Raw genomic sequence first — 25,824 nt, forward strand, 5'->3', positions numbered from 1 at the left:
TTCTTTTTTTTAATTGAATTTTTTAAAAGCATGTAACATTCCATACAATCAAGTCAAACTTAACAAAACTAAATTCAATTCAATCCCCAACTATGGGGTGTCAACATTTATGTTGAAAGTTTCTATAGTGACTAAGAGTGTGCAACGCTTCAGCATGACTAGTTTAAACGTCAGCATTTCATTATCATTTGACAGTATGACATAAGACTGACTGGAACAACTGGAAAGCGTGCAGTCAGACTGTGAGATGCTGTAACGGTGTACTATTTCTTTTTTTTAAAAAAGCAAAGTTATTTCTCCTGCGTGATTTCTTCCATATCACTAGGGAGGGGTATTGCCTTTAATGTTATTTCTATATACTGTAGATTTGGGTTATCTAACATGCCGCAATTATGAAATAACTCATTCCCAGGGAGCTAGCACCCCCTGCTGAATACACTATCTATCACTTTTGCTCTCCTTCTACATTATGCTGCAGCTTCTCTTTCTAATCTTGCACTGTTCAGGTAATTCATTTTGTTGCAACTGACACACTGTCTCTGCAATGCTTTTTCTATCTATCTATCTATCTATCTATCTATCTATCTATCTATCTATCTATCTATCTATCTATCTATCTATCTATCTATCTATCTATCTATCTATCTATCTATCGTGTAGTTATTTTTTGTCAGATAGATGTATGTGTTTATCCTGTATGGTCTTTATTTTCACATATAGAGAGCACAGTGAAACCCCGGCAGATATCCCACCTGCACTTTAGATCAGGTAATCTACCTGACGCTAAGTAAATTTGAATCTGACCAGTATTTAAATGGGAGACCATCTAGGAAAAGCTTGCCTTGCTGCAGGAAGAGGTGTTGGAGAGGCCATCAGGAAGTGCTTACCCTGTGGTCTGTGTGTGGATCCCAATTCCCCAGGGCAGTGACAGGGACAAGGTGATGTAAAAATGGTGCAGTCCTTCAGATGAGATGTTAAATTGGGGTCCTGACTTTCTGCTGTCATAAGAGATCCCTGGGCATCTTTCAAAAAGAGAAGGGAGTACCATGATGTCCTGGCTAAATTGCCCACTACAGCCTGACCATTCTGGCTCTCTAATTATTCCCTGTCTCTAAAACCTACACCACCTATTAACTAACGTGAGGTTAACATACAGTTGTTAGCGCTCATGAAAGTTAGCACTAGCGCTGCATAAGTGTTCATTAATTGGAAGGAGCACAAATGGAGAAGGTCGAGGCAGACAGCTTGAAAGTAAGAAAATAATAGGAGCTGCTCAGAGTTAGGAAAGCAGACGGGCAGAAAGAAAAGTTTAGTACCTTAAAAGAAAGAAATACAGAAAGCAGTTACGATGGACAAGGTGTCCATTACGGAAATGGAATGTGCACCCTTAAGGTGGTGCAAGAGAAAATACTAGACCAGACAGGAAGATAAGTGGGTCACAGGCACAAGTCAAAGGGGTCATCAGTCAAACTGTTTTCAGAATGTTGTGGAGCTGGGCGATGACTCTGAAAACTCTAAGGTGTTAGGCAGGCATGAAGAGCCCCAACGGCCCACCCAGAAAGAGAGAGATTGTGATAGTGGGGGATTCAATCATTAGAGGGATTGAAAGATTGGATAGGCTCTTGGCCAGAGTGGGGGTGGATCCAATTGTCATTGTCTATGTTAGAAGAAATGACATACATAAGTGCAAGTTATCATCTCTGCAATTCAAATTTAAAGAGTTAGGTCCCACGCTGAGAGGCAGAACTCACAAGGCACTTCTTTCCAGTGTTCTGCCTGTGCCATGTGCTAGTCCAGATAAGACTGACATTAACAAGCTTTAATGTGTATCTCAAATCTTCTTGTAGTATAGAAGAGTATAGGTTTATAAGGTATTGAGTCTCCTCTTGGAACAAATGGGACCTGTTCCATCGTGAAATATTACATTTGAAACAGTGGGGTACCAATGTGCTGGGGGGACATATGCTGAGGATTGCTTAAATTAGGGAATGGGGTACAGGGAGTTAAGGACAGGCCAAGTTTAGAACCATACACAAAGGTACAAAAAGTAGTGTAAGAACAAATATGCAAAGTAACTTAAATTCCAGCTAAGGTTAAAGTGTGAACGTAAAATACTTATAGAAAAAAAATTGTTTGTCTTAATGTTAGAAGTATCAAAAATAATACAAGTGAGCTGGAATTGTTTGAAGCGAAATTTAGTAATGATATTATAGCAATAACTGAAGCCTGGCTAAGTAACAAAGGTAGTGATGAGTATAACATAGACAGTTAAATGTTTTTAGGAAGGACAGACAGAAAAGAAAAGGAAGATTGCTGTTTATGTAAAACAAAATTTTAATGCAAGTCTTCTTCATCTGGACAATGAACCACATCTTAGTGAGAACGTCTGGATTTAGTTACAGATGCCCCAAAGCGGACAATAATTTCAATGCAAATCTTGTTAGTAATATTAACATTTAGAGAGTGATATTATATTTATCGGTGACTTTATCGAACCACATAATCACTGGATTAAATTTACAAGCTGAGTTTTTAAACGTAATCAGTTTTTTAAAGCAATATTTTAAAGCACCAATGCTGGAGGAAGCCTGTTTAAATTTAATATTTTTTAATGACCAGGGGCCTCATGTATAACGCCATGCATAGAACTCACACTATAACGTGGTGTAAGCACAAAAGCGGGAATGTGCGTACGCACAGAAAAATCCAGATGCAGGAATCTGTGCGTATGCAAACTTTCATGTTCTTCCACTACATAAATCCCGATCAGCGTGAAAAGTAACGCACATGCACGCGCCTTCTGTCCCGCCCCAACTCCTCCCAGAATTATGCCTCTTTGAATATGCAAATTAATATAAATAGCCTTCTGTGAAAAGACAATGGGAAAAGCACGGGGGAAAATATAAGAATTTCAGCGAATACCAAGTGGAGGCAAAAGAAAAGCGTACTATTTGTTGGTTTAAACAGTGATATAATCAACAAAAGAAAGTTGATCGAGTGACATAGTGTCGGAGAAACTCAAAAGCTCAAGTTCACAAAGTCGCACAGTGCCCGAAATAAAAAAGAAGTTGTCACATATCAAAGTCAGCGTGAAAACGCAGTGCTGTCTCTTTCAAACGTACTAACCTCCAATTCCTGTCCTTACTTTTCTTTCTCCAAATACCCAATCACCACACAATCAGCTCTGTAATAGACTTTAAGCCATCTGTAAGCTTAGAACGCTGATTCTTCAAAACTTTTAAGGAACATTGAAATATCTTCGTAGTACATGTTTAATTTATCTATCCATCTATCCTTCCAGTGTTGCGTCAGCACCAGCAATAATACAGCGCAAGGCAGGAGCTATCCGTGAACTAGCTAGTGCTGCGGCACCGTGTCCTCACATGTTTAATTATTAACAATACAGATTATTTAAATGAAGTTAAAGTTTTATCTGTATACTATAAGCAACATATTTTGCTGCATTTCATCTTAAAAATGATATCGTCATCATACGCGCTTTATAAAGTGGTGCAGGTTGTGCAATATTATAACTGTAGTGCAAGTTAACAGTGGGGTAATTGTACTTATAAGTACAAACAGTTCTACAAGGAGCACTTGATGGACTGATTGAGTGCGTTTATAGTTCTTGGGATGAAACTGTTTCTGAAACGCGAGGTCCGTACAGGAAAGACTTTGACACGTTTTGCCGTGGCTGAGGTAGTGTGTGCTTGAAACTGTATACTGATAATTCTCTTTCCAATCAGCTGCTGCTGTGATTCCCCACTCAGATACAGTGATATAAATACTCCGAGTGGTGCAGTGAGAGTAATATGGAAAAAGATGATCAGCTGTGGCAACCCTTAACGGGAGCAGCTGAAAGATGAAGAAGATGCAGTGAGCATAACAACGCTAAAGCAGTTATGGTATTTGGAATATTATGGCTATTCCCTGGACCATTATATTGCTACAGGTTAATTACAATCAGATGCATTACACTAATAAACAATATGCTTTTAATTTCAGTGTATTTATAAAGCCGCGTCAGGAATGTGGGTCTAAGAAGAAAGGGTAACCACACAGGAACAGTAGCACTGCTTTGACGCTGGGTGCCGCCAGTCTGCAAAACCGAGCAGAGAAATTGCGTACGCCAGGGTATGAGGTACCGTAGAAATGTGCGTGGCTTTACGCCAAGTTTAGGTTTTATACATCGCGATTTGAGCGTGGAAACGTTTGTACACAACATTTCTGTGCGTACGCACAGTTTATACATGAGGCCCCAGGTTAGAATTCAAGGTATGGAGGTGATTAAACCCAAAGGGTCAATGACTATACTATAACATAATTTTCCAGGGTCGGATCTACCGTCTATCATCAGGGCATTCTGGGTATGCCTAAGTTCCCATGATGGCAAGTGACCTTTTTTCGAAAGCGCTTGAATAAAGAATTGATTGTCCATGTGCCACATCTAAAACATTTTTCTTTTTTCTCTCAGTACAACTTCATGGCCCCTGCTAAGATTCAGAAACACCTGGAGTCACCAGTGAGACTGGAGTATAGAGGTGAAACTTTGCTAAGAGCTCACCTGACCACAGGAAGGTAGACCAGGGTATGAAGGAGAAATTCTTATGTTATTGGAGGGTGAGCAGTGAGGTGATGTAAGGGGTGCTTATAGAAAGTGAACTACCTACGGCACATGATAGGCATTGGCACCTGGGGCATAGGGATGCCTTGTGGGGCTTAAGGTCTTACATTATTTGTATTTTTGTTGTACTTTGTGTTCACCATATTCAGTTCACTTTCCTTTACAAAAAACTCACATTTTTAATATTTTGTATAATATTGGATCATCTTTGGGTTTGAGGGTTAATTTTAGAGTGCCTCTATACAGCACATTATCTATCTATCTATCTATCTATCTATCTATCTATCTATCTATCTATCTATCTATCTATCTATCTAGTAGAATTTTTTTGGTCAGTTAAATTTATATGTTTATATTGTATGATCATTACTGTTATATAAACAGAGTAAAGTGAAAGTCTAACTTGCATGTGCTAATTAACAAATGACACATTGCCACTCTCTGGTTCGATAATTAGCTCATAACTTCTTTCTTCATTACCTGAAAAATCGCAGAGCACATTTATTGTAATCTAGCAGCAAAAAGCAAGCAAATTTCTCAAACCCTGAAAAATATTTGTTACTATAGTAGACCGATACAGAATCCTAAGTCTTTGAAAGCTGCCTTCCTATTTCACCAAGTGGTGAAGGTGTGCCGGTTATATGAGAACAACATTTTAATACAATGGGTCTAATTTAGAATATTTTCAAAATTACACCATAGTTAGGCCCCCCTGATTATTGATTTCCCTATTTTTCCAAAAATATATTAATAAACTGCCCACACAAAACCAATGCTGCCTCTTTGGACAATACTGACTTGAACAAGATGCTGGGGTTTGCTGTCACCAGGTCTGTCTTAGTTCCAACATCAGTTGTGTAGTTTAAAGGCGGCAAGTTGAGCCTGGAAAATAAAGGTAAAATTATTTCAGGCAGAATCTTTGCATCATTTCTTGTAATATTAGAAGGGCTGCTTCTTCACTTCAGGACATTAGAGCTAAAATGGCTTGGTTGGGTTCTCTCACTTATACAGTACATACACACTTATACTAAGCTGCATCAGAGCTACCAGTCCATCTAACAACATGACTTTGTCTTGTGAAAGAAAAGCAGAGCCTCCAGAACAAAAATACACAGGCCTGGGAAGAACATCAAAGCGAAAAATCTAGCTGAGAAGTATTGTGATGTGACACTAGAGGCTGTATCACAATGGATCCCAAAGGTACACACCCAAATACATTTATCATCTGTCCTCTTTTCATGTTATAATTACAGTCAAAACATATTCTGTTGACGTCAAAACCAAATCTCACCATGTTGCTGTTTCTGAGTAGGCACTATTGAACTATTGCACTATGGCCCTTATCTGAATATGAAATTAATACATTTTGTGACATTTAAAAAAATAAAATAAAATCTCACAGCCGTAGGAACAGATGATCTTCTAAAGCATTCTGTTCTACAGCGCAGTGAAAGAAGATAGCAGCTACATTCACTTCTATGACCTGCCAAAATGTTGTGGAGAGGGTGACTGCTATTGTCAATAATGGCCGGTACCTTCGTCGTCATACACCTTTCCACCATCATTGCCACTGAGTCCACAGTCCTACTCAGCACCAAGTCGGCCTTCTTCACCAGCTTGTCCAGTCTTTTAGTGTTCTTATCTGCCATACTCCCTCCCCAACACACAACAGCAAAGAAGAGGACATTGGCAACAAATGTCTGATAAAACACAGGAAGCATTTCACTACGTATGTTGCATATGCATATTCCTCAGTCTTCTGAGGAAAAACAGCCTGCTCTGCAACTTCCTGTGGAGGATATCTGTGTTCACTAACCAGTCCAGTTTGTCATCAAGATGGATGCCTAGATATTTATAACATAGATAGTAATTTAGTTTGGGGGGAAACATAGCTTTTTACATAGGCTCAAGAAATATTCTAATAACAACAACACCCCTAGAGTACAAACAAGAGTCTCTTAAGAAAACAGAGTCTCCTCTGTCCTTTTCTCATATAGTTCCACTGTCTTACGTGACCAGTTCAGCCTGTCACGGATGTGGACTCCCAACTACTTGAAGCAGTGCAGAAGCTTCTAGTGGCATAAATAGGTGGAACCTCATGACACAATTTGTCACTGTGTCATGTGCTGGCAATAGGTATAGCAACCTCAAAGAACATAGCCATACAAAAACTGTAAGAAGGAACAGCACACAAAATTATGCTACCAGAATAATATCAAAATAGGTAAATAAGCAGAAATAAATATACATATGCACAATATTAAAACATATTAATTAGTCTTCACATGGAATCTTCACAGCAGCCTTTCCCAGATCGAGACTGAATGCTCTCAGATTGTCAGAGCAAACAAGGCCTTTAGTCTCACTGTGTACTTAATGGTCTTCCTTAACTAGCCTGTTCTGCACATCATATCTTAGTGTATATTAAACAGATTTCACAATACATTCAAGTATTATATTTGCTTAAGGCACATCTTGCCTTGGTGATGAGAATGTTGTGTCAATGCAAAACCCTAAACACTTTCCAGTCATTGCTTCCATCATGTAGGTCAGTGCTGGTTGTTCTGTTTTTAGTAGTCTGGTGACCAGGACTGGACACAGTACTCTAGATGAGGTCTCTAGTGCAGTGGTTCTCAAACTGTGTGGGCGGGCCCCACTAGGGGGGTGCAAAGTAACAAAAAGGGGGCACGAAGATGTGAACAGAAGAAAACAAGAATCGAAAATATGAAAAATACATCTATTGAAACCAAAACAAATTAACTTAAACTACATTCTGATACTAGAAAAATAAATATAGAGTTAGATAAATGTCGATTAAAGTTAAGTAGGTATAATAAAATATGCATCTATGATATATCATTAATTTAAAAAGAACAAATTGGTATTAGTGGGCTCCTTTCAAAAAAACGTTAGGGGGGCGCGATTAAAACTGTTATGAAAACACGGGTCACAAATACTTAAAGGTTGAGAAACGCTGCTCTAGTGCATTATATAGCCAGAGAATAAAATCCCTTGCCTTATATTGAGCAGATTTTACAATATAACCTCAAACTTTAGTTGCTTTTTAATGTGCTTTGGAAATTGATTAAATAATAAAGGTGTTGGCCATTTTACATTTAAATTTAACCTACTATGATTATAAGGAACTGTTTTGTATTTGTTGTTGTTCCTTTCTCTTGCACCTGATAGTCCAATGGACTGGTGGTGGAAGTCTTCTGTTTTGACAAGGGTCCTTTCCTCTCTTGAGCAAAGTTTACTGCACTTTGGACATCCATTGTAGTCCATCCCCAGATGTCATCCAATCATACCATTTTCTATCTTCCTCTTTCTCTTGTTTTTTCAGCTCTTCCAAGCATTACTGTCTTTATTAGTCTGTCATCCTTCAGCCAGCAAATGTGTCCAAACATCACCAGTCTCCTCATTTTGATCTTGGCATCTACTGTTACTCTTCTGTTCAACACCTTTCCAATCTCTTTTTTTTTGTTGACCATTCCCTCCCATATAATCCCATTATTTTTCTATAGCACTTAACTTCAAATGCATTAAACTTAACAATGTCAACTTTCTTCAGAGTCCAAGACTCCCATACGTATAATAATAATAATAATAATAATAATAATAATTCTTTACATTTATATAGCGCTTTCCTCACTACGTATAGAAACACAAACACACATGTTTCTGTTATTTTTGGTTTGATCTGCACATTAATGTTTTTGAACTTCCAAATCATTCTAGGCACTATTTGCTATTCCAATTCTCCATTTATTTCCTTGCTGCAAGTGTTATCTGATGATATCTACGTATGATTTGGTTTACACATGCAAGTTTACCTTCTCTTTATATTACACTTATTCTGCCTCATTGTTAGCCATTATCATCATTACCAATGCTGTTGTGGCACTTTAGTATGTCTATGTATGAAGTTTGACTAAATTCTTTCTGCAATTCTTTCTGCGGTGAGCCTGTGCTCAGTAAAAATGTATAATAAACATATAGAAATATATATAATTAAATGTAATTGGACCTAACCTGCATGTCACTTTGATGTTGAATTAAAAGCAAGCAACCAGGAGAAATGTTAACATGAGACAGAAAGTGCACATGCGCACACACACCCTGAAAAATTACATCATATGAAGGTTAACTTATAACTCATCTTGCAATTTTCTTAAATATGAAATTTATCTTGACTACAGTCTAGTGTTAGATATTGTTTATCTGAAGATAATCTGAAACAAGAATGTTTTTACTACCTGATAACAATGTCGGCTTGGTCAATCTGCTCTCCACAGCTGCTGTTACGTAAAATCCCTCCATTTCCTATTACAGCACAGTGTCCCAAAGTCTTGCTCCACAAAGGTCCCTAAGGAAGGGAGACAGTGTAATTAATATTCATATTTTATTACAATTTTATTAAAATTTGCTATTGTGTGTATCCCATTAATTCATCCATCCAAGTGCATAACACACAAACTGGGCTCAAATCTTGAAGGAGACACCAGGCTACAGTAGGGAGCTTACAGACTGGAGCTCTTATTACCAGCACTGTGGTCCTTTAGGATGTGTTCACTCCTCCTATATTGATTTAAGCCACTCCAAGATGAAACCAGAGTTGATAAAAACTGCTTACTTCCGGAAGCATTTCATAGAGTGCCTCATCGACAACACGAGTCTTTTTTGTCTCCATTTCAAATGTGATTTTCTCTCCAACTTTTATATTCCCTTTGGTGAGAACCAGATTATGACTGGCATTACAGCAGCTCTGAAGCTCCAAACTGTTTGGATAATAAAACAAAATAACTGAAACCAACAAACTCAGACAATGAAGTTATTCCAAATGGGTTTAGAATAGCAATATATAACCATTAGGTACCATCAGGTCTGTGTTCCGTATAATGAGTTATTTTGAAGTTGGATCAACACTACCCCATCGTCATCTTCCCAATATTATCCTAAATCTGTTCTAACACTGCCTCATATTTTTTTCCAAAAAGCACAGTGAGAAAGAGAGCACTGATACAGTGCATTGCCACACCCACCACATGACAAACCAAATCAAGATCCCAGATTAGGACCTTAGTGCAGCAATGCTACTGATGACACCTCAGCACCACACTAGTTCAGGTGGAATGAAACAGTGAGATACCTAGTAAATTATAGCCTATCACTTTGCTTAATAGTTAAAAAACTGCTTCGATGCATGTTTCATGCGCTAGACAACCCATTCTAATGAGAGCCCAGTGCTATCTCAACAATATCCTCAATATTCCTCAATAGTCCATGCTGGATTACTAGCATCTCCTCAGCTAATAATATCGGAATCTAGTTCCACTGAAATAGTATAAGACCTTATACATGTATTACCTATTCATTATCCATCCATCCATTTTCCAACCCGCTGAATCCGAACACAGGGTCACGGGGGTCTGCTGGAGCCAATTCCAGCCAACACAGGGCACAAGGCAGGAAACAATCCTGGGCAGGGTGCCAACCCACCGCAGGACACACACAAACACACCCACACACCAAGCACACACTAGGGCCAATTTAGAATCGCCAATCCACCTAACCTGCATGTCTTTGGAATGTGGGAGGAAACCGGAGCGCCCGGAGGAAACCCACACACACACGGGGAGAACATGCAAACTCCACGCAGGGAGGACCCGGGAATCGAACCCAGGTCCCCAGATCTCCCAACTGCGAGGCAGCAGCGCTACCCACTGCGCCACCGTGCCGCCCACCTATTCATTATGAACATGATTAAATGTTATTCTAGTATTAGGTCCCTGGTGAACAATGTTCATGTTCACCATGTTAATAATTTAGTTATTGATTTAGTTATGTTAATAATTTAGTTATTGATAAGCAAACAGTGGCTCATCAAAATCGCTCATGTAATATATCAGTGAGATACATATCAGCTACCAAGTAAAATGAGAAACTATGCACAGTTTGTCAATAATTGTTTTAAATATCTATCCAAAAACAGAGCTTAAAATAGCACCAATATATGTTTTGCAATAATAATATCAGTTCATCTGGTCAGTATTGATTAAGAACAATGAACTATTAGATAAATACCTGTAATTATTGTGGTTTTTAAGGTGCTGTATCCAAGGGCATACTTTCATGAGCTGGACTTCTCTGATTAGATCCTTAGGTGAGATTCTAGAAATAAAGTAAGAAAAGGCTTTAGATGATATACTCATAGCAAATTGACATGATTTACACCAGTGGCAATTTACACCATATAATGATGATTTTGGTTGTGGTTGATTTAACAAGGTTTGGAGCATGAAAGGTAAAAAAGGTGTTTGTTTCTCTAATATGCATGTGTTGGGAAACATGAGGGATGGTACATGATGGTGATGTGAGAACTCCTGAGGAAATATGCCAGTTTTTCTAAACACAATGCTGTCTTTCAATTCTAAAGCTAAGACAGATTATTAGTTGTCCAAACTGGAATTTATTGTCTGCTTCAGATACGCAACTTTAACTTTTCTCCCCTGTAAACTTGTATACTCTTCTTTCCAACACTATTCTGTTTTGAATAGACATACTCTTTATGAAGTAAATGCTGGAAGAATGAACAGCCAAGACCCTATGCCCTGCTCACTCATCACTTTTGCAAGAAACTGAGAACTAAAAAGTCTGCTGGCAATTTGACATCTTTGGAGATGGTGAACCTTAACCTGCACATCATCAGAACACTAGGGAGTTCAAATAACAAACATGTAGACCTGGGGATAGCATACAAAATCTGTGCATGCAGAGATCGGACTGGAAATCAAACCTTGGTCCTTAAATTTGTTATGTGAACCACTGTGTTCTGGATGTCACTTTGAAGTATGGATGTGTGTTTAGAAGAAGTTTATTTGTATTGAACGTTTCATTTTTCTGAAGTTCGATACACTCTAGCAGCTGTTCAGAATCAATGACCCACCCTTAGCACTTGAGAATACAGCTACTCACTTATTCAGGGAGTTCCATGAAAGGATCTTTTTCCACAGGTTGTGACAAGCAATTTTCATCTCATTGGACAACACCACTGGCTCCTCATGTTTGCTGCTCTTGATCATCAACTGAGACCTGTGTAATGAATGGCAGTCACTTCATTTAAATTGTTGAAGTAATACACTGACCAGACCAGTTCTAATATTTGGGGTTATTCCCCTTGCAATAAAAGATGTTGCTTAATCTATACCAGTGGTTCTCAAACTGTGGGGCGGGCCCCCCTAAGGGGTTGCGAAGATGTGAAAAAAAGAAAACAAGAATCGAAAATATGAAAAATACATCTATTGAAACCAAAACAAATTAACTTAAACTACATTCTGTTACTAGAAAAATAAATAAAGAGTTAGATAAATGTCAATAAAAGTTAAGTAGGTATAATAAAATATGCATCTATGATATATCATTAATTAAAAAAGAACAAATTGGTATTAGTGGGCTCATTTAAAAAAAACGTTAGGGGGGCGCGATTAAAACTGTTATGAAAACTCGGGTTGCAAATACTTAAAGGTTGAGAAACGCTGCTCTATACTGTAGATGCAGCATGAATTATGCACATGCAACACTGTAAGCAGGAAAATGATGACAATAGCTATCACACTGGAGATGTCATTTGCTGACATGAGCCATGCTGCAGCACTGCTTCACTTTCTGAGATGGTTGACAAATGCACCTTCTTGTTTTACTTACCTGCATTTGCAGAATTTGCCCCAGTGTGATGAAATGAATAAGAAAAGGTTTTGCTCTTACAAGTACCTTGCACACTGATCCTTACATGAATCCTTTTGTGTTGAATAACTCGAAACACACAACAAAGCCTGTAGAATCTATTCATCTATCCATTTTTGTTTCAGTCGTGTTTCCTTAGCACAGATTTACTGGGTTTAAGAAGTAGCTATAAGTGAACCTATTTATGGGAATTGAATTTGCTGCACATCGAGTCACAGTGAAAGGATTCACATTAAATCTGCAACAAAACAATTTGTATGAAATTGAATTTGCAGTAAAATAATTAGAGTAAAACTGGATCCATAGTGAAGTGATTTGTGCATAACTGGATTCCCAGCGAAATGATTTGCATGAAATTGGATTTGCAGCATAACAATTTGCATAAAATTAAATTTGCAGTGAAACAATTTGCCGAAAATGGAAATTACAGGGAAAATAAATGTTTTTTACTTCACAAAATACATTTTCTTTCACATCCAGAGAAATTTGTACCACTTGCTCACAAAGCAGTGTTCCATGTATTCATTTCACCTGTCATTTAGCATCTAAGTAAAGATTTCTAGTAAAGAAAAACAAAAAAACGTAATTTCTTGTCATGGGTAGGTATTTTGTTGAGCCATCAGATGTGTTGTGTTTTTTATTGTAAGAGGATGCCAACTTTGCCAATTATAATGTCCTGGCAATTGCAGTCTTAAATATGCATCATTGACAGAATTTAAACATAATGCTGCCTGGCTCATGGAGTGTGCAAACCATCTTCTGTAGGAATCAAGAAACAAGAAAGGGTAGGTAACAGTGGGGATGGCAAGCAACGTTCCCAATGGTTCATTTTTATAAGGAGAAAACACAGTAATCTGCAGAGCAGTATGTCTTTGGGTGGAACAAATGTACTGGACCTCTGCTGTGATTTAAATAAGAGGCACAACAAGAACTGACTTGACTTCATGTGAAGGCAATACCCTGTAATACACAACTCCTACAAACCAATATAGGTAACACACACATGCAAGCAAGTCTTTAGGGGGCAATATTCGATGATTTCAAACTTTTAAACCCCACCAAAAACCTTTCGTAATGAGTTTTGTTTTTTGTAACTGAGAATTGCCAATGAAATTAATTTTAGTGTTATATTTGCAAAGCTGTATGTGAATTGAACGTTTCCATTTAATTCATCACTTGAGAAATTATTTTATAGCCAATGAGTGAAAGATGAGAATCAGCTGGGCACACTCATACACCTATGGCTGAAAGTATTTGAAGTGTTTGTTTAGTGTTTTTGTGTACTTCTAATTCTTTGCTGCTTTATACAAGTATATGGTTGGTGTTATACTTTTGTTTTTTTGTTTTTATAGTAGGCACGTCAAATGATCAATAGACAGCAGTTTGTGAGGCTGAGCGAGTGTGTGTCAGAAATGGTTGTGTGTAACATTGGAGCACACTGTTCTGTCTCTCTTCCTGTTCATTCTCTACACAAGTGACTTCCAGCACAATACCAGCACTACCATCTACAGAACTTTCAGATGACTCATTCATCATAAGTTGTATCAATAATGGAGATGAGTCAGAGTACATGAAGGTTGTGGAGGACTCTGTCTTCCGGTGCAGGTACAACAACTTGCAACACAACATCAGCAGGACAAAAGAACTGGTGGTGGATTTCCAGCATGCCAAGAAGCCTCTGAGACCAGTCAACATTCAGGCAGAAGTGGTAGAAGTAGAAGTGGTGCAGAGCTACAAGTACCTGGGGGATGACATAAACAACACACTGGACTTGTCTGACAACATAGTGGATCAACAGAAGAAGGGCCAGAGCCGACTGTTCTTGCTCAGGTCTTTTGAAGTTTGTAGCAAATTGCTGGAAATGGTCTACCAGTCCACAGTAGACAATGTGTTCTTCTATGCTGCAGTTTCCTGGGAAGCAACATGAGCTCAAAAGAAGCACAATGCCCAAACAAACGTACAAGCAGGTCCATAAGTATTTGGACAGTGACACAATTTTCATAATTGTGGCTCTGTACGCCACCATAATGGATATGAAATAAAACAATTTTTATGTGGTTCAGGTTTAGACTTTCAGCTTTAATTTAAGTGGTTTACCAAAAATATTGTATAAACCATTTAGGAATGACAGCCATTTTTCTGGACAGCCCTCCCCATTTCCAGGAGCTCAAAAGTATATGGACATTTGACTGACAAGCTGTTCCACAGCCAGGTAAGAGCAGTTCCCTCATTATTTCATTAACTATTAAGCCGATAAAAGGTGTGGAATTGATTCCAAGTGATTCCAGGAACTCACAATATGGGGTCCAAAGAATCATCCATGCAAGTAAAAAAAAACAGTCAATCATTAGGCTTATGAAACAAAACAAAGGTTAGAGAGATAGCAGAAACACGAGGAGTGGTCAAACCATCCATTTGGTACACTTAAAAAGAAGGAATGCACTTCCACAGAAGACAACTGTTATGGGATTTTGCAGAATTCTGACCTTGGTGAAGAAGAACCACTTCACAACATTTAGCCAAACCAAGAACACTAACTGGGAAGGAGACCTATCATTGCCAAAGTCTACAATCAAGAGAAGATTTCATGAAAGTAAAGATAGGATTTACCACAAGGTACTATCCACTGGTAAACCTCACACTTAGGAAGGGCAGATTAGACTTTGCCAGAAAACATTTTCTTAAAGCCTGTCCAGTTCTGAAACAATTTCTGTGGACAAAGAAAACTAAGATCAATACATACCAGAATGCTAGAAAGAGAAGAGTATGAGAAAGAGAAGAAATAGCTTATGATCTGATGAATACCGTATCATCAAGAGCTAAACTTAAAAGACGTGGTGAGGCGGTCTTCTGCTGTTATGCACCTAAAATCTGGAATAGCTTACCAGTAGAAATTTGCCAGGCTAATACAGTGAAACACTTTAAAAAAGCTACTAAAAACTATTTTTTTAACATGGCTTTCTCATAGCTCCATTTTAGTGTAACCCTGATATTCTGTATATGCATTTAACTATCATTATCATTCTTGGTGGCTCTGAAATCCGTACTAACACCTACTTTCTCTGCTATTCTTTTTCTGGTTTTCTGTGGTAGCAATCTACGCCACCACCACTTGATCAAAGCACCGTGATGTTACGTAGAATGCCTAGATGGGGCTGGGTGGTCTCGTGGTCTCGGAGCCCCTGTAGATTTTTTTTTTTTCTCCAGGCGTCTGGAGTTTGTTTTTTGTTTTTGTTTTTTTCTGTCCTCACTGGCCATCGGACCTTACTTTTATTATATGTTGATTAGTATTGCCTAATTTTATTTTTATATTTTGTCTTTTTTCTCTTTCTTCATCCTGTAAAGCACTTTGAGCTACATCTTTTGCATGAAAATGTGCTATATAAATAAATGTTATTGTTTTTATCTGTGAAACATGGTGGAGGCAGTTTTATGGCCTGATCATGCATGGCTGCAAATGGAAGTCTTCACTGGTGCTTAAGGATGATATTACTGATCTCTTTCTCAGGGGTGGGGGTTGATTTGTTTTCACTCCTATTCTTGTAAAATTGATCTATTTGTATGGAATGTTGTGTGATTTCAATAAAATCAATAAAATTTAAAAAAGGATGATATTACTGATAGCAGAAGTAGCAGGATGAATTCTGAAGTGTACAGGGCTATACTATCTGCTCAGATTCAGCCAAATGCTGCTAAAGTAAGAAGGCTACACTTCACTGTACAGATGGACAATGAGCAAAAACATACTGTGACAGAAAACCAACTGCTTTTCAATACAAAGTAGTGGAATATTCTTCGATGGCCAAGTCAATCAACTGACCTCAACCTAACTGGACATGAATTTCACTTCCTGAAGACAAAACTGATGGCAGAAAGTCCAATGAACAAGCAGAATCTGAAGACAGCTACAGTAAAGGCCTGGCAAAGCATCACTAGAGTGGAAACCCAACAATTGGAGACGGCCATGGATTCAGACTTCAGGCAGTCATTGACTGCAAAATATTTTCAACCAAAAAATTAAAATCGTCATTATATTTATGATCATGTTAGTTTATCCAAATTCTTTTTAGTCCCTGAAAACAAGGGGACCATGAGTAAAAATGTCTGTCTTTGCTAAACAGCTCATACAATATTTTTCTTAAACCCCTTGAATTAAAGCTGAAACTCTATACTTCAATCACATTCTGATTGCTTCATTTCAAATTTATTGCTTCGTCAAAATTATGAAAATTGTGTCACTATCCAAATATGCACGGACCTGACTGTATCAGGAAAGCCCGCTCAGTCACTGGGTTTACACTGGACACACTGGAAGATGCTGTGGAAAAGATGATTATGACAAAATTGTGGATGCCTTCATGAAAACCCCACCCATCCCCTCCAGGAGGTGCTCTCATGAAGCATATCTAGCCACAGGCTCATTTCCATGGTGTGCTAAGAAGCACCACCTCTGGGGGTCTTTTCTGCCAATTGCTATTTAATCTTCTACCCAATGTACTCATTGAGTGTATTTTTATTTATTTATTTAATAATTGATCAATTGATTGATTGGCTGTATTATCTGTCCAGTGAGTCTGTATCCTTGTTTTTATATTTCTGCTGCTGTATGCATTTGAATTTCCCCATGGAATTAATAAAGTTTATCTAATCTAATGTAATCTAATCTAATAAAATCTAATCTTGTCTAATCTTATTTAATCTAAACTAATCTTATCTAATCTAACTTGCTCTTATTTGTTAAAGTTTCAGACACATGGATCTCAATAGGGAAAGATTGCTCTTTCCAACTTTTTCATAAATTATTTCATAATTAATTATTATTTGCGCAAACACTTATAAAGTAAGTTATACTATAATTGTGCAATTATTCATAATTTATGTTATAACTGTTTAGCATGCTTTCTTGTGATTGTCCTGCTATAAAATATTTGTTTAATTTATCATGGTATAACAGTGGCTTTACGTATTCATTGCTATTCCATTTTGTAAATTTATGTGTAAATATTGTATTATAATTCTTATGATGATGTATTATTTAATGAAGCTTTGATAGTATGTTGACAGAAACTTTTTGTTTCTTCATCAATTATATTTTACTCTCTACATTTATAAAATATGATCTCTGCTGCTTTTGTTGCATGTGTGATAGACGATTCAAGGGCAGGCATCCCAACCAGGATGGGGCAAGGATCCTTGCTTGCATAGGATGCCAGACCTTCAAAGAACAAGGTGAAAGGTAAGGATTGTCCTGCCTCAGCCAGGAGACAAGAAGCGCAGAAGTGGGTAAGATGGTGTCCTGGCAGGTTTGGCATGAAGAACAAAACCTAACCAAAAAGCTAGTGTGAATGAAGGACAGAAGAGACAAACTATCAGGGCTACACACTTCTCCAACACATTAGGTGGCAGCATCCTTGGGTGGCGATATCATCACAGACACCCAACAGGGTGTGCAAGGAACTGCAGTCCCATATGGCAGCAATTTTTGGTTCCGTGGGTGCTTCCAGGGGGTGCTGCAGGGATTTTTGATCCCTATTTTGTGGAGTTTTCATGTGGCCTGGAAGTGTTTCCTATAGACCATGACCTGGCACCAGAAGTAGTCCTGGGGTCTCTGATAAAGGGTGCCGCTCTGCCTCATTCAGCCAAATGGGAGTTTGGTGGAAGAGGACAAAACTTGCCTGGGAGGAAAAGAAGAGAGAAGCTGGTTTTTGTATGCCGTTTTGTGCAAACCATGTTAAGAAGCCTTTGTAAAGGTAATTATATGTTATAAAACCTTTAATTTAAAACCAGGACTTGTGTCTTTGAGGTTATGTCTAGGATTTGGGTTGCTGCAACACCCTCTGCTGGTCACACACATTAATTGAATTTAAGAGAAGTCTGTTAAGTGATTTGGACAACTGTTCCATCTTAATTTAAACACTTTATGCCCAGAACATTAGTAAGGATAAGCTAAAGATCAGTCTGGTTATTTATCAAATAATTTTTGTTCACATCAGGTACTACAAGTTGACAAACACACAATGTCCTCTTTTAAAAAGTGTTTACTTGAGCACAAAGGCTTCCGACATGTTAAACATTTTTCAAAATATAGGCAAGTCATTCAATCCTTAATTACATGTTGTAAGTAGCGAAGTCCATTGAGTCAATATAGCCATAGTATCCAGGGTTTAAACTTCTGTCAAAGAATAATCACACTGTTTTTCATCAGGCAGAAGCATTTCAGGACTCTACCTCTTCATCAGGGCCAAAAAAACTGGAAATTTAATTTCATTAAGACATCACATAATCCATATGAATACATGGTTTGAAAGGGCCATTCACAATAAAACCTTCCCAAAAAGTGAAAAATTTCTAAACAATTCTCGGGTGAAGCATCCACAGTTTTGATTATCAATGGACCTCACTCCTATTTAAAGAGCACTAGACAGGTTCTGGTGTTCCCATAACTTTAATACATTAATTAAATGAAATTAGAAGCTTGTTAAGACCTCCTAGCCAGCAAAGCATAGTACAATATTGTAAATTAAATGAAAACCGAAAAACCCAAGAACAGCATATAAAAACATATATTAAAGGATAATACATTTGATTCCTCTGAGTTTATCTTCAGAGATGATAGACAACAGCCAGGTTATTTCTTGAGGTACTCCCCTTGAACTTATATTTTTAGTGCCAATTACAATGCACCTTCTAAGGATGCCTTAGCACTTTTCTTAAATAGTAGGAGATTTTTACAAAGAGCGTAAGGCAAAGATGGGTCTAAACACAATAGAGATCATACAGCAAATACTAAAGATCCACAACTGAAACAAACAAAAACAAAACAACAGTACTGGAAATGTTTTAACAATCATGTATGTCAAAAAATGCCCCTGGCAAAATAATCCACTGAGAGGGGAGATCACAATAAGAAGCAATAAAATCATGTTGTCCACACAACTTTGGGAGAGAAGGTAGCACAAAGACTGCCCAAAAGAAGGAAGGAAAATTGCATGAATTGAAAAAAAAAAGATTACACAAATAGACGTTCCACACACACAGACCCATTCACAATCATCTGCTGAATATATGCTTGTTTTCCTACTATTTTATCATTGAACATTGAGACTAAGTGTTCAAATGGTATCCAAAGTTCACTTAATAAAAATGAATACAGAAAGACTGCAGAGTTTACTTGAGCTTCATTTATGGACTTGGTCTCCTAGGTTGTTAACACTTTTCAGCAATGACAGTGGCCTCTTCTGGAAAGAGGAAATAGGAAGATCAGAAAGGCTTATTTTTATAACATTCCCAGATTCTTACAAAGTATCACACACGTGCGATTGAGAGGCAGCTAAAGGGCCTGAATAATAGTAGTACCAAGCCAGACAAGGGGGTGGTGAGCTGCACTGACTTAATTTCTCAATCCTCTGCAGACCATCCACGGAAAATCCTGTTCGGTTCCAGCACCTATGATGACGTCACTTCCAGTTCCTGTGAAGCTGATGACCCAAAGACATCACCTCCGGGTCCGGTGGCATTGATGACATCGATTCCTGTCTCGGCCTTTAAAGCCACCATCTTACCATCCTAAAGTCAGTTCTGTTTTGGCCTCTGTTTGGTGAACAGCTCTAACTTTTTTTGATGTTTTTGACTCGTTTGTATGACAAAAGTTATCCAGATATCTTTTGTCAAGTTTAAAGGTCAAGCAATTCATCAATCACATCTGTTTTTATTTTTTCTTAATTGCTTTATTGACAAGTTTAAAAGTGAAATGATTTTTCCAGCAACACCCTGTTGATTTTGTTATGGGCACCACCATTTTGTGTAATAGTTGATGGACAACTCTTCAGTTCAACAGTCGATGTCTTGCATGATAGGGATGCAAGTCAAAATTTCACTGTACTCAGTACATGTGTCAATCCTACTACCACTACTACAGTTGGACACCTTTTTGATAGAACAACGTTGTGGGCATGTTCAATATTATCAGCAGAAGTGGATGGTGTATTGTGGGGCCGTATAGTGACCTGATTTTCCCCTTTATACTCTTTATTGCATACACCTTAATAAAATGTCTTAAATCCCACACACTTAACATTCTGCGGTCAGGTTCTTTAGCACTTCCTACCTCTTTTCCTTCTACATCTGTAATCTCAGGCTATTAAACAGAGTAAAGGAACCAGCAGGAGTTAACTTACACATTTAATTAAGTATTATTCATAATATAGCCAAAAAATAATAAAGAAGCAGAATACAATGCAAACGTTGGCAAACCATGCTATCACAGACTAAGTAGCAGTGCATCTTATGTCCATTGGCGGCTCTTGACTTATCTTTGGCCTTGCTTGCTTTGCTACCACATGGCCTATGAATGAGGTATTGAAACATGTCACATTCCTGTCTCAGTATGCCTGCCAAATGATGAGAGAGGGAGATAAAGACAAGGGGCCTCATGTATAAATGGTGCGTACAAACAAAAACGTTGCATACGCCCGTTTCCACGCTCACATCGCGATGTATAAAAACTAAACTTGCCGTCAAGCCATGCACATTGTCACACCAGCTCCCTGCCTTGTGTACGCATGTTTTCTGCTCAGTTTTGCAAACTGGCGGCAACCACTGTGAAAGCAGTGCTACAGTTTCTGTGTGGTTTCCCTTTCTTTTCTAGATTCACATCCCTGACACAGCTTTATCAAATACACTGAAATTAACTGTATATCCTTTTAAATTAAAGACATCTGATTGTAAGCAACCTGTAACAATTTAATGATCAACAGAATTGCCAAACTATTCCAAATACCATAACTGCTGTAGCGTTGTTACTCTCAATGCACCACTCAGAGTATTTTAACCCACAGTATCTGAGTGTGGAATCACAGCTCTACAGCAGCTGATCAGAAAGCTCCACGGAGGGTTGTGAGCACAGAGGATTATCGGGTACAGCATCTGCCCTAGAGAACATTTATAGCACACAGTACCTCAGCCATGCACAGTCTATTTGAACTTCTCCCATTCTGCAAACGCTTCAGAGCCTTTTACTGCACGGACCTCAAGGTTCAGAAACAGCTTCATCCCAAGAGCTATAAACACACTCAATCAGTCCATCAAGTGCTCCTGGTAGAACTTTTTGTACTTAGAATTACAATTACCTCACTGTAAACTTGCACTACAGTTGTAATATTGCACAACCTTGCACTATACTGTATGTACATGTATATAGATAGATAGATAGATAGATAGATAGATAGATAGATAGATAGATAGATAGATAGATAGATAGATAGATAGATAGATAGATAGATAGATAGATAGATAGATAGATAGATAGATAGATAGATAGATAGATAGATAGATAGATAGATAGATAAAGGAATTCAATGCAATTCAATAGAAGGGAGCGCGTATTTACAGATAATGATGACCGGCTTCTAAGTCGATTTTGATTTCTAATGAAAATGAAATCAAGTATACATCTTAGTATTTAAATTGTTCAGAGAGCTGTAATATCATGAATGTAATGTATTATGTGTCCTGTCGATGTAAGAGAAAGCCCTTTTACGAAGCATGTAGTGATTCATACACATAGAGCACATAGAAGAACACATACAATACGGAGCACTTAACGTGCTACTTTAGTTACGATGGGATCGGAGAAACTCTAGTAAATTTGACATTGATTTTAAGATTAAGTTACGACGTTCTACTTTAATGACAAAATAAACTACGAGATTAAAGTGGACATTTCAACTTTTTTTTCACTGTACCCCTATTTTTTTTCTCTGTGCCCTAATAAGCTTCCGTATGACACTCAGATGGTGGAGTATGACTCACATTTTCACGGCGACTTTGAAATCTGACCACTTCTTTTTTATTTTTGGCACTGTGCAACTTTCTGAACTTGAACTTCCAAGTTTCTCCGCCACTCTGTATCACTTGATCAACTTCCTTGTGTTGTTTATACCACTGCTCAAGCCAACAAATAGTAGGTCTTTCCTTGCCTCCAATTCACATTCGCTGAAATTCTTTTTTTCACATGGTTTTGCCATTGTCTTTTAACCAAACACTGAACGGGGAAGGTGATATTTATATTAATTTGAATATTAAAATAAGCAAAATTATGGGAGGAGTCAGGGTGGGACAGCAGGTGTGTGCATGTGTGTTACTTTACACGCTTACCGGGATTTATGGAGCGGAAGTGCGTTGAAGTTGGCTTACGCACGGTTTGGTGCATCTGAATTTTTTGTGTTTAGGCATATTTCCAATTTTGTCAGTATCCATGTGAAATGTTTACAGAGTGAATGGCTTTAAAAAAAGCTGCTAGCTGTCCTACAATGGACCAAGGCACAGCACTATTGAGGGCCGGTTTCATTATAAGGTTATCAGACTGGAGAGTCTGATCTCCTGGATCAGCAGGGATACTGAGTGACTGAAGATGAAAGCTGTTCAGATTATTAGACAAATAAAATATAAGCATATCTCTGTTTTCTGAGCCCTTTTGGATTTTCTGAGATCCAGATCATTTACCAGCTTCTTTATGTATAAAGGAGCAACCAACCCTGGACCATTTTTTTCTAATGAAAATAAACATACATTGTGAATAGATATCCAGGGACAATATGTTCTGACTGTGTAAGGGATTACTGAGCGCAGTCAAGGTTTCATCCATGTTACAATTCATTTGAGGGCTGAAGTACATAATACCCCAGTGAAAGTTTTTATTGATGTACAGGAAGTCAAGTGTTTCCCTAATCCTCACCCTGATAAAGATGACTAGTTCTAATCTTTACCACTTCCTAAAAACCCACACAGTAACCATGCATGGCTATCTCATATGTGGACTCTTTAATTCCAAATTGAGTATGTTGCAGTACGTGTCAGGAAGCACTTTCTCTATTCCAGAAAATAAATTGTCTGCCATAAATGATTTTTTCCCACCTGAGGCACCAACCATGTGTTTATCATATGGCATTCATTTGAAGTTCTTTGTGTAACTCTGGTCATAATGCTACAAAAAAGTCATAGCTGTACTGAAGCTATGCACAGACTAAGGAATTTATAAACTTATTTAGTTCTGACCAGCAAAGACTTGCATAGGAACCTCATTCACACTTTGAAGATTCTCAAAGACGCTAACACTCTTGCATTGTTTCATTTAAATAGCAAACCAAGTACAGTGGAACCTCGAGATACGAACAGCTCTGTATATGAGAAATTCAGGATACGAGGAAATTATGAGCGAAAAATTCAGATCTAAATATGAGCATTTGCTCACGTAACGAGCCACGAGCCAGGCTGTGGGTATAGCTCGCGGCTTAGCGAGGGGTAGCTGTAGCGAGCCACAGGGCGATCTGCAGTGTGGGCGTTTCTCACCTAAGTGCACAGGTGGGAAACTGCCCACATCCATGATTGTTTCTGTGGCTGATGGGCTGCAGCTGCCATGTCCTCCCCGCATATATAGAGAAGTGCGAGCCGGTTAAGGGGGAGAAGAAGTAAAAGAAAAGAGAGGAGAGAGAATGGAGGTTGCAGGAGGCAGGCAGCAGCAGTAGGAGAAAGTCGGTGCGGGAGAGCGAGCGAGTGCAGGCTCGCGTGTAGCTGAACAGTGAGCTGAACAGGCGAGCCAAACTGCTGAAGCAGGACGGTGTAGAGAAGGTCAGCTGCATTAAGAGTGTCTCGCCTGTTGCAGAGCCCGCATGGGAGAAGCAGGTGAGACGCTGACGCTAACAGAGAAGAAGCACCGGGGATTGTCATCTGTTTTTTAAAGACTGCTTCCTGTTGACGTTTTAACCTCGTGTTAAAGGATTGTTATTCTTGTGTATTTTAAACCTCCACTTCACAACTGTTTTAAGGATTATTTATTTAAAGATTTATTGAATGCTCTACTGCACTTTGGACACCTGTTTCGATTCTTTTAATAATCAATTATATTATTTACCAGTGTTATTTATTAAAGGTAGACTACAGTATATGTTATTTATCAGTGTTATTTGTTAGGAAAATTGATTTTTATGTTAATATTTTTAGGGTGCGGAACGGATTAACTGGATTTCCATTATTTTCAATGGGGAAGTTTGTTCTAGATACAAGAAATTCGCTATACAAGCTCAGTGCTGGAACGAATTAAACTCGTATCTCGAGGTTCCACTGTACTTGAGGACAGTAGTGGAAATTCAAGACAAATCAATTAAAACACTCTTAATGCTAAGGGTAGTGAAAATATGATGGAAACTACTGTATCATGGAGCTGAAATGGTTAGTGCAAGTAGAGTGCCTATAAAACCAATTCACCCACTTGGAATTTCTCCCATTTAAAAAAAAAAAAAAAGATCAAGGCAAAGTGTCCAAATTAATTACAAGTATAAAAAGGAAAATAAGTGATCACTTAAGTATTGGTCCCCTTCCAGTCACTATTTAGTTGATGCACCTTTGTCAGCCATGACAGCCTTGAGTCTGTGCACACCGATCTCTATCAGCTTTGCACATCTGCATGCTGCCATTTTCCCCAATTCTTCTTTGTAAAACTGCTCTAGCTCTGTCAGGTTGTATGTTGATTGTGGGAGAGTAGCGTCTCTCACAGAGGCGACTCCAATTGGTTTCACTTTCCACTCAGAGCCTCGCAGCTCAAGACAAGGTGGCGGGCTGGCAGTAATTATCAGAGAAGACTTAAACATTAAAAGAATTCCAATTGACTGCCCATTGTCTTTTGAGTGCCTGGCTCTTAAACTAATAACGGAATCAGGTCCTGTCTCACTCATTGTTCTCTATCGTCCCCCAAAATACAATGCATCCTTCTTATCCGATCTGATTGAACTTTTGACCCACCTAAGCTCTTACTCTCAGAGAATTATGTTTCTTGGTGATTTCAACATCCATATTGACACCCCCACATCTAAACTGAGAAATGAATTCCTGTCCTTACTGGACTGTTTTGACTTGACACAACATGTTGATTTTCCAACCCATTCTGGTGGTCATATATTGGACCTGATCTGCACTTCTGGACTATCTGTTGCCAACATTTACAGCACTGATTTGGGACTCTCTGACCATAAAGCAGTATTTTTCACTGTCTCATTATCTATCCCACCTCTTACCTGTAAACGACAAATTTCTTACAGAAACCTTAAAAATATCTGTCCCTCTATCCTTTCTGGATCCATTTCTGATCTTTTACTGTCTGCACCTATTCCACCAACACTAGATAGTTTTGTTGACCACTATAACACAGCCCTTCACTCAGCATTAGATAAAACAGCTCCTTTAAAACATAAGGAGGTTTCCTTTAAACGCTCAGCTCCTTGGTATAACTCAGAATTGCGATCTATGAAAGCAGCTGGCCGACGCCTTGAGAGAATGTCACGTAAGACTGGCCTCACCGTGCACATCCAGGCTTTCTCTGACCACCAAAGAGCTTACAGAGAAGCACTAACTTCTGCCAAGAACACCCATTATGGCAGAATAATAGAAAGTGGCCATGATAA

The 25,824-nt window shown here is 38.3% G+C and overlaps 1 protein-coding gene across 2 annotated transcripts in view; it reads right to left on the minus strand.

Annotated features, from left to right (window-relative positions):
• Positions 1-25,824, minus strand: part of LOC114648954 (alpha-N-acetylneuraminide alpha-2,8-sialyltransferase-like) — a 258,331-nt gene that overhangs the window by 223,488 nt on the left and 9,019 nt on the right. For both annotated transcript variants that reach the window (XM_051925313.1, XM_028798306.2), the window contains exons 2-6: positions 11,600-11,716; positions 10,709-10,795; positions 9,258-9,402; positions 8,881-8,990; positions 5,423-5,506 (exon numbers count right to left, since the gene is read on the minus strand). In XM_051925313.1, coding sequence (XP_051781273.1) covers positions 5,423-5,506; positions 8,881-8,990; positions 9,258-9,402; positions 10,709-10,795; positions 11,600-11,716 — 543 coding nt within the window. The remainder of the gene's footprint in view (positions 1-5,422; positions 5,507-8,880; positions 8,991-9,257; positions 9,403-10,708; positions 10,796-11,599; positions 11,717-25,824) is intronic.

This window comes from Erpetoichthys calabaricus, chromosome 3 (genome assembly GCF_900747795.2).
Source record: "Erpetoichthys calabaricus chromosome 3, fErpCal1.3, whole genome shotgun sequence".
Lineage (NCBI taxonomy): Eukaryota > Metazoa > Chordata > Cladistia > Polypteriformes > Polypteridae > Erpetoichthys > Erpetoichthys calabaricus.